Genomic DNA, 13,431 nt, shown 5'->3' on the forward strand with positions numbered 1-13,431 from the left:
AGAATTTAGTCAACAGTCATAGTTCTAGAAAGTTGACAGCATATGTATTTTGGAAGGAAGGCAATTTTGTGGAGTATTGCTGAGATGGAAGATTGTGCAGGAAGTCTAGGACCAAACTTCTGAGCTGATTATTTTAAGACTTAAGTTTTCCAAAGAATTCAATTCTTTTGTGCCTTATAAACTTAACATACCATCCCTCCCTTTAAAAAAAAAAAAAACTTAGGGGATTCATTCATATCTTTTAATGCCCTCTTGATTGGGTTACATGACACGGATAAAAATAATAATATATAACAATAATACATAATTACACATATGCATAATAATAAATAATATATCACTGATTCCTTGACTTTAGATTTCATGGGCCAGGAAGTTTCTTTTTTTTTGTTTTTTTTTGTGTGTTTTTTTTTGCAACAAGTTTTTTTAATAAGAAATGGGCAAAGCCAGCTTTCTTTTCAGAATCAAAATGCAGAACAAATGGAAAAATTATGGTACTTAAACCTTCACAAGTTTGACCCTCCACAAATAATGCAACCAAGTTTTACATTTTTTAACAGCCCTTCTACATACACTCCATCTTCTCTATCTTAGTTCCAAATTTTATCTTCATTCCCAAATATGCCAATTCCATTGTTACTTAAAAAGTAAGAGCCTTCCCAGTTACTGTCAAAAACTACTATTTAGCTTACCCCTCCACTACTCAGCAAACTACAGAGAGGACTTTAGATTTCATGGGCCAGGAAGTTTCAAATGCATGTTACTGCATATTTTATATTTTGCAAAGAATACTGGAAAAAATGATTTTTATCTTTTGTCATCATCAATTTATAAAAGAGGACATTTTACACTAAAAAAAGATGATGTCATCATTTCATAAAAAAAGAAGTACTTTGGATGGCATACATATATCTTTAAGAGAAAAGTAGACTTTTGGGAAAAGCTTGCTTATAGCACAATTAAAAGTTATTTAAAGTAGCCAAAAAGAGAAAGTTACTCTTTAAAGTGTTCTTATTATTAATAAATGAATTAGAAGCTTGAACTTTAGGGTCTTAGTGAGTGATACTTTTTTTTTCAATACCTTTGTTATGTGTATTTACAGGTTATTGCCCAATTTCTAGTGTAGATCACAGTAACTTAATGTAGCTTTTGGAAAGACTAATATCTGGGCCACTCCCTAAACCTACTAAAACTTAAGTGGATTGTGATCTACCCAGGTATCACACAGAAATTTTTAAAATAGATGAATTTTGTCAAGCACCAACCAGAGTCAGCTGTACTAGCTTGGTAACCATAGTTAACATTAATAAGAAATAGCAAATTGTTAGGGACTGATATCAGTAAAGAATATAAGACAGAATTCATGAAGAAACAAATAAATAGATTTTGTGCAAACAGAACTTTAGAAAGTTTATCTATCTTTTGTGTGGCTAATTTGTTTTATATTTTGTATTGTTATACTCAAAAAGAGTATTTTTTTTTAAGGATACATTTCAAACAGTGTACAGTCAAAAAGTAAACAGATTTTTTTCTCTGTTCCATCCTCTCTCCACAAATAATCATTGTTCAGTTTGTGATTACTTCCAGAAGGGGGAAAAAGTCTAAGCCTAAACCAGCATAGTATGTGTTGATATATCTATTAAGTGTATCCTGAAGGGATCTTAGTATATACACTGCTTTGTTCTTTGCTGTTTTCATTCTATAATACTTTTAGAACCCTTTCCATGTCAGTCCTTATAGATCTACCTCATGTTTTTCTAAGAGCTGCATAGTACTTTTATTTGTTTAAGCACACCCTATTCATGGTTGCGTCCAGTTTCTGGGGTCTTGGCTGTTGTGTTACTTGAAATGGAATAAAATTCTGGTGGTCAAAATTTAGTTATCTTACCTGATAGTAGACCACAGTCGGTTTTGATTCTCTTTACAAATGATAAAATGTCAGTTCACAAAGTTAGTAATTGCTATTTGCTTTTAACATCTTTTTCAGGTGGGTACCCGAAGGTATATGGCTCCAGAGGTGTTAGAGGGTGCTATCAACTTCCAAAGGGATGCCTTTTTGAGGATAGATATGTATGCCATGGGATTAGTCCTGTGGGAGCTGGCTTCTCGCTGTACTGCTGCAGATGGTAAGGGAACGAATATTTTTTTAAAAGATATATATGTGTGTGTACCTGCTACACATGTATGAAAAGGGTTGATTACTCTCAAAGGTAATATAAAGCATAGCTGTTTTGAAGTATACTCCCAGAAGTGGTAGTGTAAATTCAGGAGGCAGGGGATAGGAGGGCAGGAAAGGAAAGGTACTGAAATGTATTGATTCATTACGGTTGCCAGATGCTTTGCTGGGCACTTCACATCAGTTCAGTTCAGTTCAGTTCAGTCGCTCAGTCGTGTCCCACTCTCTGCGATCCCATGAATCGCAGCACGCCAGGCCTCCTGTCCATCACCGACTCCCGGAGTTTACTCAAACTCATGTCCATGGAGTCGGTGATGCCATCCAGCCATCTCATCCTCTGTCGTCCCCTTCTCCTCCTGCCCCCAATCCCTCCCAGCATCAGGGTCTTTCCCAATGAGTCAACTCTTCTCATGAGGTGGCCAAAGTATTGGAGTTTCAGCTTTAGCATCAGTCCTTCCAGTGAACACCCAGGACTGATCTCCTTTAGGATGGACTGGTTGAATCTCCTTGCAGTCCAAGGGACTCTCAAGAGTCTTCTCCAACACCACAGTTCAAAAAGCATCACATCCATACATGACCACTGGAAAAATAGTGGCCTTGACTAGACAGACCTTTGTTGGCAAAGTAAGGTCTCTGCTTTTTAGTATGCTATCTAGGTTGGTCATAACTTTCCTTCCAAGGAGTAAGCGTCTTTTAATTTCATGGCTGCAATCACCATCTGCAGTGATTTTGGAGCCCAGAAAAATAAAGTCTGACACTGTTTCCACATCTGTTTCCCATGAGGTGATGGGACCAGATGCCATGATCTTAGTTTTCTGAATGTTGAGCTTTAAGCCAACTTTTTCACTCTCCTCTTTCACTTTCATCAAGAGGCTCTTTAGTTCCTCTTCACTTTCTGCCATAAGGGTGGTGTCATCTGCATATCTGAGGTTATTGATATTTCTCCCAGCAATCTTGAATCCAGCTTGCGCTTCTTCCAGCCCAGCGTTTCTCATGATGTACTCTGCATATAAGTTAAATAAGCAGGGTGGCAATATACAGCCTTGGTGTACTCCTTTTCCTGTTTGGAACTAGTCTGTTGTTCCATGTCCAGGTGTAACTTTTGCTTCCTGACCTGCATATAGGTTTCTCAAGAGGCAGGTCAGGTGGTCTGGTATTCCTATCTCTTTCAGAATTTTCCACATACCTTTAGCTTATTTCCTAAAACAACTTTGGAGGTATTAGCTTAATTTTATATGTGAGGAATTTGACACTTAAATTTTAAGTAGAAATTAAGTAGCTTGTCTATTTTAGCTGTAAGTTGGTGAGTGATAGAGCCTAGTTTTAAACTGATCCAGATTCAGGGAGAGGGCTGCTACCTTGGCCAGGTCACATGGGTCCTAAGATACCTGAGGGTTAAAGTCAGCTCTTGGGTGAGAGCCGCATGTAGAGTTGGCCTCCCAGACATTGTCCCGGGGGGCTATTCAGCACTTGCGTGATGGCCGCATGTACCTCAGCAACAGACTGAATTAGCCTTCTGTCCTCTGTGGCTGAGCACATCATACTGCAGGTTAGATTCTGCCCCTTTAAAGCTTTGAAAGGCTGATCTACTGTAGACACTATTATAGACATAAGTTACATCCTCTAGCACATCACCTTGGTTCCAAGGGATTCCTAGTCCTTGTTTTTGAAATCCTTTTCTAAAAGATATTCACATTGGTTGATTATAAACCTGCATGCTATATTCCTGGTGTGAAGGAATTATAGTGTTGTGGGTACTGTCTTTAGTGCTCCTCAGGTCTCTCTTTTCTCCAATCATGTTACACTTCTTGGGATATGAGAATATAAGATAAAACTTTTCTGACTGCTGACTGCAAACTAATGTTAGTTTGATGTGTTGTTTTTTTTTTTTTTAATTTTTAAAAGGTGTAACTATCTTAACCTATGTTCTATGAGTATTTTCTGAGTATTGTAATAGTTTCTCAGTGTATGACAGACTACCTCTGGTATATGAAACTTGACTTGGGATAAGGTGCTTTTAAAGGGAATTTAGGGGACAAGTGGTTAGGAATGAACAGCCATTCATTCTTCCAAAATTGATGTGGGAGTGGATCCAGAACCTAAGAAAGGTTGAAGCAATTTGGATATAATTTTAGCTTAAAAATCTATAGAAAGAAGAGTAAACTGTTCAGTGTGTTTTGGGTTAAAGTGGAAGATGAATGCATTATGTGTATTTATGGAGGCAGAAAGAAGCGGGTGAGATGGCAGATGTTACTGGGAAATATATTGCTTAAAATTTGAGTAATATGAGCTCTCTGAAGCAAACCAATTGGATATAGTATTATTGAGGGATAAACAATGTACAGTTCAGTTGATAAAAATATATCTTGGACAGTCAATTCTAGAGTAAGGTAAATATGAATTTTCCATGTAGGTAAATGTTTTTTGAGTTTATGTGCTCAGTTGTGTCCAACTCTTTGCAACGGCATGGACTGTAGCCCACTAGGCTCGTCTGTCTGTGGGAATTTCTAGGCAAGAAGACTGGAGTGGGTTGCCATTTCCTTCTCCAGGATATCTTTTCAACTCAAGGATTGAACTCACCTCTACTGTGTCTCCTTCATGGCAGGCGGATTCTTTACCTGCTGAGCCATGGGTAAATGTTAATACCTGAGAAGTGTAAGGAAATATTATTGGGAGTTTGGAGGAGTGAGGAGTTGCTTTGTTTTGTATCAGGGAAGTTTTTATGGAATAAGAGAGGGATAGATGCCTAGATTTCTTAAATACCTTGCAGGTGCTATGGAATACTCAGTTGCAGGGAGGCCTTTCTGATCCAAGTCAGAAATTATAGGGGACAGTGTGAACATTGCTAAAGTAGTGATTTTAAATTTTTTTGATGGTTAATCATTGATGGTTTACGTCAGTGAGTCTCAAATTTCAATGTGCAAACCAAACTCCTGGGAATCTTAAAATTCCGATTTTGACTCAGTAGGTCTGGGGTGGGGCCTAATTTCTTACAAGCTGCCTATCAATGCTGCTGACCTGTGGACCACATTTAGAGTAGCGAGGGTAATAGACACTTTAGAATGCTAAGTGTCTGGAAGCGCACAAGCAGAGCCTGGCTATTCAGCCCCCAAGTATTCGTGCAGTTAGACAGGGTTGAATTGATGGCCTCCTTCGTCATCCACTGTTAACTTAATTCTATGCAGGAGTGTTTGGTATGTTTTGAGAACTTGCACAGGGTTTGTTATCTATGTACAGACTCATCTGGTCACTGAAGTTGCTCATTAGTGACCAATTTCCATCAAGGGCAGACGGTTCACAGACTCTAGAGTCATTCTGAGGTGGATTCAGCTCTTACTTCACAGCTGTATGCCCTTGTGCAAATTATGGAACTTTTTTTGCGCTTATCATCTGTAAAATAGGGTAATGCTACCTGCACTCTGTGAAGATAAAATGGAATATAAAGCTTCTGGTCAGCATAAGTGTTTATTATTAGTTATTAATAACTCCTAACTGAATTTCTATATTTGAGTAGACCAAAGTAAAAAAATAATAATTATATTGTAGAATAAATCTTGCTTTTCTGTGAAGGCACCATTCTGACTTGTTGGGAACCCTGTTTATACAGTACATTTGTGATTTTTAAACTAAATATTTGGCAGCTTTTGTGAGGGCAGAGGTGTGCCTCTGGAGTAGACACCTCCTTGTATGATTGTGTAGGGGCTACAGCATGTCAGAATAAAGATGGCTATAACGGACTGAACCCAGTCTTCAATGAACGCTACTGTTTATAGTCTGATCTGAATTGCAGGAGTGGGTACCTTATAGAGATGCTATATCCTTAATATGCACACATCCACGGTTCCCTGTGTCCTTTATACAGAGGTAGGTATTCCTTATGCAGTAGGTAGAACTCCTTACAATCCGTAGCAGTGTTACATGCCAAATTACAAGCTTTTTGGTTTCTTCTAAATTAACATTTGTGCTTGTAACTACAGTTGAGCGTTTGTCTCTCTCCTGTCATTATAGCATATGACAGTTACGAAAAGGTGGTAAGATTATGTTTTAGAAAACTTGTTCCAGTTAGGAAGGCAAGATGATTTGAATTAAAATGACTTTCCCCCCTTTTCTACATTTCAGGACCTGTAGATGAATACATGCTGCCATTTGAGGAAGAAATTGGCCAGCATCCCTCTCTTGAAGACATGCAGGAAGTTGTTGTGCATAAAAAAAAGAGGCCTGTTTTAAGAGATTATTGGCAGAAACATGCTGTAAGTTACAGTTAGCTTTTCACTTTAATTTCCAATTTAAAAAATGCTCATCAGAGGAATGATTTATATTTCTGCACGTTTTCTTTCTGGATATCCTGAGGCAGAGATCTTGGTAGAAGATATTCTATACTAGATCCTAGAAACAGTGTGGTTAAGGCCACACCTGTACACTCGTGAGGGAGACGGACAAGGCAGAGCTGCAGGGCACTTTGGCTTCGTGCTCTTGTGTCAGTGTGTCCCCTGTTTGAAAGGTTTCCAAGGGAAACAAGTGCATATAACTAGAAACGTGGATAAGCCAAGTAGCGAATCCTTAAGTGTGGCTTCCTAACCTTTTTCCTACTTATCTGCAAGGTAGAAATGCTGATATTAACTAAGAAAAGAATAAAAATTGGTAAACTTATCAAAGCCTTAGTTTTGAATTCAGTTCAAAGGTTAGCTTAAATTTAAATTACCTGCTTTGTGGACAGTGATCAGAGATATTTAGAATTAAACACATCACCTGCTGTGATCATCTCCAGTGCTTTAAAAAAAAAAAATACTGTTTTCTCTCAGTGCTTCTCTCCATGTTACTACATATGAGATGTTCGAAAGTGAATGTTGACAAATATCAAACTCGGCTAATCTTGAGACTTTCTTTAACCCACAAGAATAGCAATTTCTTTATGAGAGTTTTACTCTAGTTCCCAATAGAAAACAAAAATTGCTATGATATTTAAATGTGTTTCTCATTTTTAGGGAATGGCAATGCTCTGTGAAACGATAGAAGAATGTTGGGATCATGATGCCGAAGCCAGGTTATCAGCTGGATGTGTAGGTGAAAGAATTACTCAGATGCAAAGACTAACAAATATTATTACCACAGAGGACATTGTAACAGTGGTCACGATGGTGACAAATGTTGACTTTCCTCCCAAAGAATCCAGTCTATGATGGTTACATCATGTGTACACGCTGAGAAACAGGACTCTCAACTGGAGCTGCTAATGAAACTGCTTACAGTTTATTTTCCGTGTGAAATGAGTAGGATGTCTCCTGGACATCTCAGAAAGAAGACCCTCATTTCAAAAGGTGGCTCTGGGAGACTTATGGTATTGCCTGTAGCAGAGACATGAAGGACACGCGACTAAGAGAAAAGTTGTAAACTGTATAAAGAAACTTTTGAAAAAATGTACATGAAGAATGTGGCCCTCTCCAAATCAAGGATCTTTTTGGACCTGGCTAATTACGTGTTTGAAAACTGACATCAGATTTCTTAATGTCTGTCTGAAGACACTAATTCCTTAAATGAACTACTGCTATTTTTTTTTTTTAAATCAAAAACTTTTCATTTCAGATTTTAAAAGGGTAACTTGTTTTTATTGCATTTGCTGTTGTGTTTCTATAAATGACTCTTGTGATGCCAATAGGACACAGCTTGTGAATGTTTAGTGTGCTGCTGTTCTGTGTACATAGTCATCTAAGTGGGGTACAGTGAAGAGGCTTCCAAGCGTTACTTTAACCTCCCTCAACAAGGTATACCTCAGTTCCACGGTTGCTAAATTATAAAATTGAAAACACTAACAAAATTTCAATAATAAATTGACCCGTGTTTTGTAACAAGGTATTACAAATTCACTGTGTTATTTAAGAAAAAAAGTAAGCTACACTTAGCGCCAACAGTAAGTGGCCATTCGTAAAGCAGTGTTTTAGCTTTTCTTGTGCTAGCTTGTGATTTAAGGGAAAAAAAAAGTGCTGTTTTTGAAATAAAAAAATGGTGTATTTCCCCCTTTTCTCCCATGTTTTAAAAAAACTTCATCTTATATCCAGTTCCCAAAATATTGCATACTTAGCTACGTATTTTTTTAGGTGTGCTGTGCTTGGGGACTATTTGAAAATTTAAAGCATGATTTAAAATTTTTTAAGTGAGCTGTAACACTGGAAAGCTCTTCATTTTTATTCTTTAAAAATAGATTTTTTTTCCTATTTATATATGTAAAATTGTAGTGTATTTCTTTTCACCAAACAGTGTGTGGGACATTCTTGATCACTGTTTTAGAATCACCTCAGGAAGTGTCATTACCCAGAATTCCTCACTCTCTGCTTTGAGACTTGTAACTTTATTACTATATTTCTGCTTGGTGCCATCTTGTCAGAGTAATATTTGATGTCTGTGATATGTCAAGAATTATCCTAGGATAGAGATTTAAACTTTAAGCACAGATTTCAGATGTTACTGCTTTAAAACAAATCAGGGATAACAAGTTAAACTTATAACTTAAAATATGCAATGACATCTAGAAGTAACCAATGTTGATATAGGTAACATAGCCTCCTTCCACAAATTGCTTTTACAACTAACTAATATTAATTTAGGATAGTTCATGCCTTATCCTTGATGAGAAAATGGAACTGATAAGTAGGTGCCAAAGTGCTTTTCAAAACAATATTACATTAGAATATAATTGGATTCCTTCTCAAATTCACAGGCCAAAGCAAAACATTAATTAGGTTACTGACCAACAAATAGTCAGTATTATGCTATCTACTTTTGTCAGGTCATTTTAAAATTCATGTTAATTTTATAAAAGAATTTTTTATGTGTCACTATCAGGAGCTCACTGTGAATGTGTTATCTTCAAATGGCTATTTAATTAACCACACAGTACACTACATTTTACATAAAACGTGCACTTAATCTCTGGGAATAAATTATATTATTTATAAATAATACATAGGTCAACAGACTCTAAGCAGGGAGGGAAAGGAGGGTAACAGCACTGTCGTCTGTGTGCCACACACCATTCAGAACTTCGTGTTCTTGGTCACATAATGTACCCAAGGCTCTGTTGTATTTCTAAGAATTCCCATTTCAGTGTTGAGTTTACCTTTATTTCAAAAAGTACTTGGCTTCTCAATTTCTTGGTTTTGCTTCTATCTGGAAACTAATCAAGAAGGGAAAATAATGAGAATGTTCATACATGAAAATTGTTCATCTCTTGAAGATTGATTTCTACCTGTTCTGAACATTTAATCCCGTTTTTAAAAGTTAAAAAAGTCACATCAAAGGAAAACAAGGAGTATTATGATGAATGTTTGGCTTATGTGAACACTTAAAAAGAGTTACATTTATAAGACCAGGTATTCACAAAATAAAGTTTTCTCTTCATGTTAGAAAACATTTTTAGAAATCCCGGGTATTGTACTTAACTCTAGCTAACCAATTTTACAATAAAACCTGTATCCTTTTGAGAACTACATTGGTAGAAAAATAATTTTTATAAGCAGTAAAATAAGAATGTTCCAGTGGCTACCTGTCCTGTACCTAGTCTTGTTAAAACTTTCTTTTGCAGGGCATTTTCACATTTGGTTTACAGTCGGCGTAGAGTGGGCAAGTTAATAAAAAGTTTAAGCTTAGGGATACTGAAAAAGAGAGATCAAAGAAAGAAAAATGATTTGTTTGGGGGTAAGCAGACCCCAATAATTTTTTCCTCATGTGTATGGTGCTCCTTATGATTCGTCTTGTATTTTGCCTTTATGACACACATCAGAACTGCTGCTCTAACTTACTCTTGACCTTGCCCAGATCTCCGTGTAAGGAATGCTTTATGATCAACTGCCATAGGACTGATGGACTAACCAGTGTTTGGCTGTATTCGAAGTCTATGCCCTGCACCGCTCTTGTATGTATTTTAGATGCTAGGCAGTTTTTAGCATGTGACGTGTGATTCTTGTTTGAATGTTTATTACAGGTACCTTGTGAATTCCAGAACAGAGACTGTGCCTCACAGTTGTTGGTCCCATGAACTTGCACTGTCCTTCATGGTGATGTTTTGAAAATACAATCAGAAAGAAAAAAGTTTAGAACTTAAAGATGAATCATAAATCATGAAAGTATAAAGAAACTCTTCTTCCCCCGTCCTTACTCTTAGGTAGTATAACAGCTACATTTAAGTAAAATGCAGGTAGGAGGGGAAAAAAATCCTGGCCAGATGATAGTTTAGTGGAATAAACTGATTAACTGTTTTAAAAAGATGCTTTGCCACAGATATTTTCCAGTTTCTCTTTTTTACCTTTTTAAAATATTACTTTTTAGGAACATTTGGTATAATGTGCATAAAATTATTTACTGATTTATGGGCAAAATGATACAAGTAGCATCTTGATTGAACATCATTTACCTCAGATATTCAACCAGCAGTACATTTTTATGCAGTCTCAACCCATATCCTATTTGTTACCTCTCAAAATATTGGTAAACAGTTATTTTAGCTTTACTCTGTATTTCTTGTCAGTGTTTTGGGCACAGGTTGTTGTACTACTGTCAAATTGTACTTGCTATTTTTTTCTGCAAGTATTTAGCAAAAAGTCAAAAAAGAAAAAAAAAGTCCCATAAAACCCCACCTTGGGTAAGTGATTGTTAAATATTGTACAAATAAAATGTATGCTATCCCCATTCCATTCCCAAGTTAAATAAAAAAATAAACATGGTATGATTTGCATATGAAGTTTTTCTTTAGTTATACATTCTTAAAGACAGGAACAGCAGCTTTACAATTGATAGTGAGCCTTACACCTTGGAATGTGCAAGAATGGGGACAGATTATGGCATTTCTCTCCTTTGTTGTGTAAGCAGACTGTGTTCCTGTGAAAGTACAGATGTTGGTCCTGCCAATTTTAAGAGAGGCTAAATGGCATTAGTTACCTTGTCTTTTCATACAGACTTTTTCTTAAAAAGTGACTTAAGGAATAGACATCAAAGATATAAATTGCACTTCCCAACTACAGTTTACCAACAGAAGGGAAGAATTCTGGTATTTTCCACTTAAGAGGATCACTAAGGAAGCAAGCTTTCATTTGCGTTTTTAGTGTTGCAAATTCTAAACACTAGAATTTTGGTTTATCCCCTGACTTTCCAAGCAAATGGGGGTGGAGGAGCCCCACCTACTCACATTTAATGTTGTTCACACCAATGGATTCTCAGTTTTTTAGGGAAAAGGTGAAGGAAGGGCCAACACTTAGGTTAAACTGGTTTGAAATAAACTGCTAAAACCAAATGAAAATGCAACACCATGCTGGAATCTGCAAGAAATCTCTACAGAAAGACTCTGTACAGAAAATCTCTGTAGAAAGACTGTTTCTACAGTGTTGTTCTGCAAAACTGTTTCTTCAGAAAGTTAATAGGATGTAATCAGTACACACAGCACCATGACGTAAGCTTGGAGAAACAGCACATACTTCCTCAGAGTCGTTCACATTTGCCTGTCCACAAAACTGGAAACTTTTTTCTTAGGATTATGTTTTTGGTTGGGCACCTGGAGGGATCACAGGAGGTATAACCTCACTGATGCTGCTAACATGCCTCCTCGGCTGGTTTTCAGTCTTTTGCTTGTGTGGTTAACAGGCTGCATTCCTTTTCTAGTAAATGAAAATATCTTAAGCCACATTTGCTTACGTGATTCTTGAAAGATTTTTACTAGAGCTTTTCAGATTTGGTTTTTATTTTATTGATGATGGTTTAAGCAATTTAAAAGATGAAGTTAGTTTTAAAACGTTTAAGTATATTTTAGCTTCTCTGTAAGGAATATGGAAAGGGCAACACAACATTCTTCCTCTGAAAAACTGCTTTTGAAATGTAGGCTTAGGCTTCATTTGTGTGACTGTTGCTAACCTACTTTTTCTAGTTTGTTTTATAGCTCTTTCACTGATGGTGATGGATTTTCTGTAGCTCTTACGTAGCCAGGTAAGTGAATGAAGGCTTTCAAACCTTTGAGTGGCATCCTAAGCGGATAAAAATTTGCAGTCTTCAAGCCAGTTCTTTAGGTGCTTTTGTGGTCAGTGCTTTTAAAGCAGAGGGTACTCCCCTAAAACAGCTCAGAAAAAATTTTAAGGGACAATTTTAGCTCAAGTGCAAAAAACCCTTGCTTCTTAATAGTGATGTGATCATGGTTAAGTATTTTGGCAAAATATCCCCTAAAAATCTGTAGACTATTGCACAGGACCAGGATGCAAGCCTTGGCTTTCATGAAACACTGCTGAAAAGTAAATGACAGTGATCTGGAAACTAAGAATGCCTATGTATGCAAAGAATAGGTTGCAGGTACTGAAGAGCTACTTTTATGCATAGAAATCTCATATTCCATTCTAAACGCAGTAACTCTTAAAACTAAGGAAATAGTTTCTTAGAGTATACTTTTAAAAAGACACACTAAGGAACACATTACTGAGCTTTGATATCAACAAAATGAGTTGAATTCCAGGGTCTGTCAATCCTTTGGACAGGGCCACTACTGTGTTAGTTTTCTCACCTGTAAACAACAGTAACTGATTATCAGGGTCTTCGACAATTTTAAAAGGATTGCAAACTGTACAAGGATAGGGACTTTTGTAACCCTTCTATAAAAAAACAGACAAATATTCCTGATTAAATGAAGTCACTAACACTTCACGAATGCTTATTAAATTTCACTTTAAACACATACCAATGTTAACATTAGTTTATGGATTCCTGAATTTATAAGGTACATTCCTTTGGGGGGGGTCTATCTTTTGATACAAACATTTCGTTAACACTGTCATACATTTTCCATTATTTGTGGGAGTGGCTTTATAGGAATTTGCTAAAGTGCTTGTTAAACAAATGCTAGTTCCTAGAACATGCCCAAGAATCACATTTAAAGACATCCTACAAAAGATTCTTCCGTAGATGGTATGAGTACCATATTTTAAGAAGCCTGGAAGAAAATGTTCGAACTTTTGGGTTTTTTCTTACATGTGAACCATCTTCTAGCCAAACTGATCAGGCCCCTGAACTAAAAGACCTTGGTCTGGGAGAGAATCTTAAATTTTCATGAATACAGAAAAACTGCAGCATCTCCCAATGGACCAAAAGATTACTCATTACATTTCAACTCTTACCACTCTTTCTTTACTGCTTTGTTTACAGTTTGTGAAAATATCTGTCTGCTGGGTTGAAATGAACTCTTCAAATGTACCACATAAGTACTTTACAAGTGTTAAATAAGAATA

General features: G+C 36.6%; 1 protein-coding gene across 1 annotated transcript in view; it reads left to right on the forward strand.

Annotated features, from left to right (window-relative positions):
- The window catches only part of ACVR2A (activin A receptor type 2A), a 90,048-nt gene extending 82,023 nt beyond the window's left edge, over positions 1-8,025 (forward strand). Inside the window, exons 9-11 of the mRNA XM_065931491.1 lie at positions 1,988-2,126; positions 6,296-6,426; positions 7,162-8,025. Coding sequence (XP_065787563.1) covers positions 1,988-2,126; positions 6,296-6,426; positions 7,162-7,356 — 465 coding nt within the window. The 3' untranslated portion in view covers positions 7,357-8,025. The remainder of the gene's footprint in view (positions 1-1,987; positions 2,127-6,295; positions 6,427-7,161) is intronic.
- Positions 8,026-13,431: the final 5,406 nt, after the last annotated feature.

The sequence above is a fragment of the Muntiacus reevesi genome, chromosome 3 (assembly GCF_963930625.1).
Source record: "Muntiacus reevesi chromosome 3, mMunRee1.1, whole genome shotgun sequence".
In the NCBI taxonomy this organism is placed as follows: Eukaryota; Metazoa; Chordata; class Mammalia; order Artiodactyla; family Cervidae; genus Muntiacus; species Muntiacus reevesi.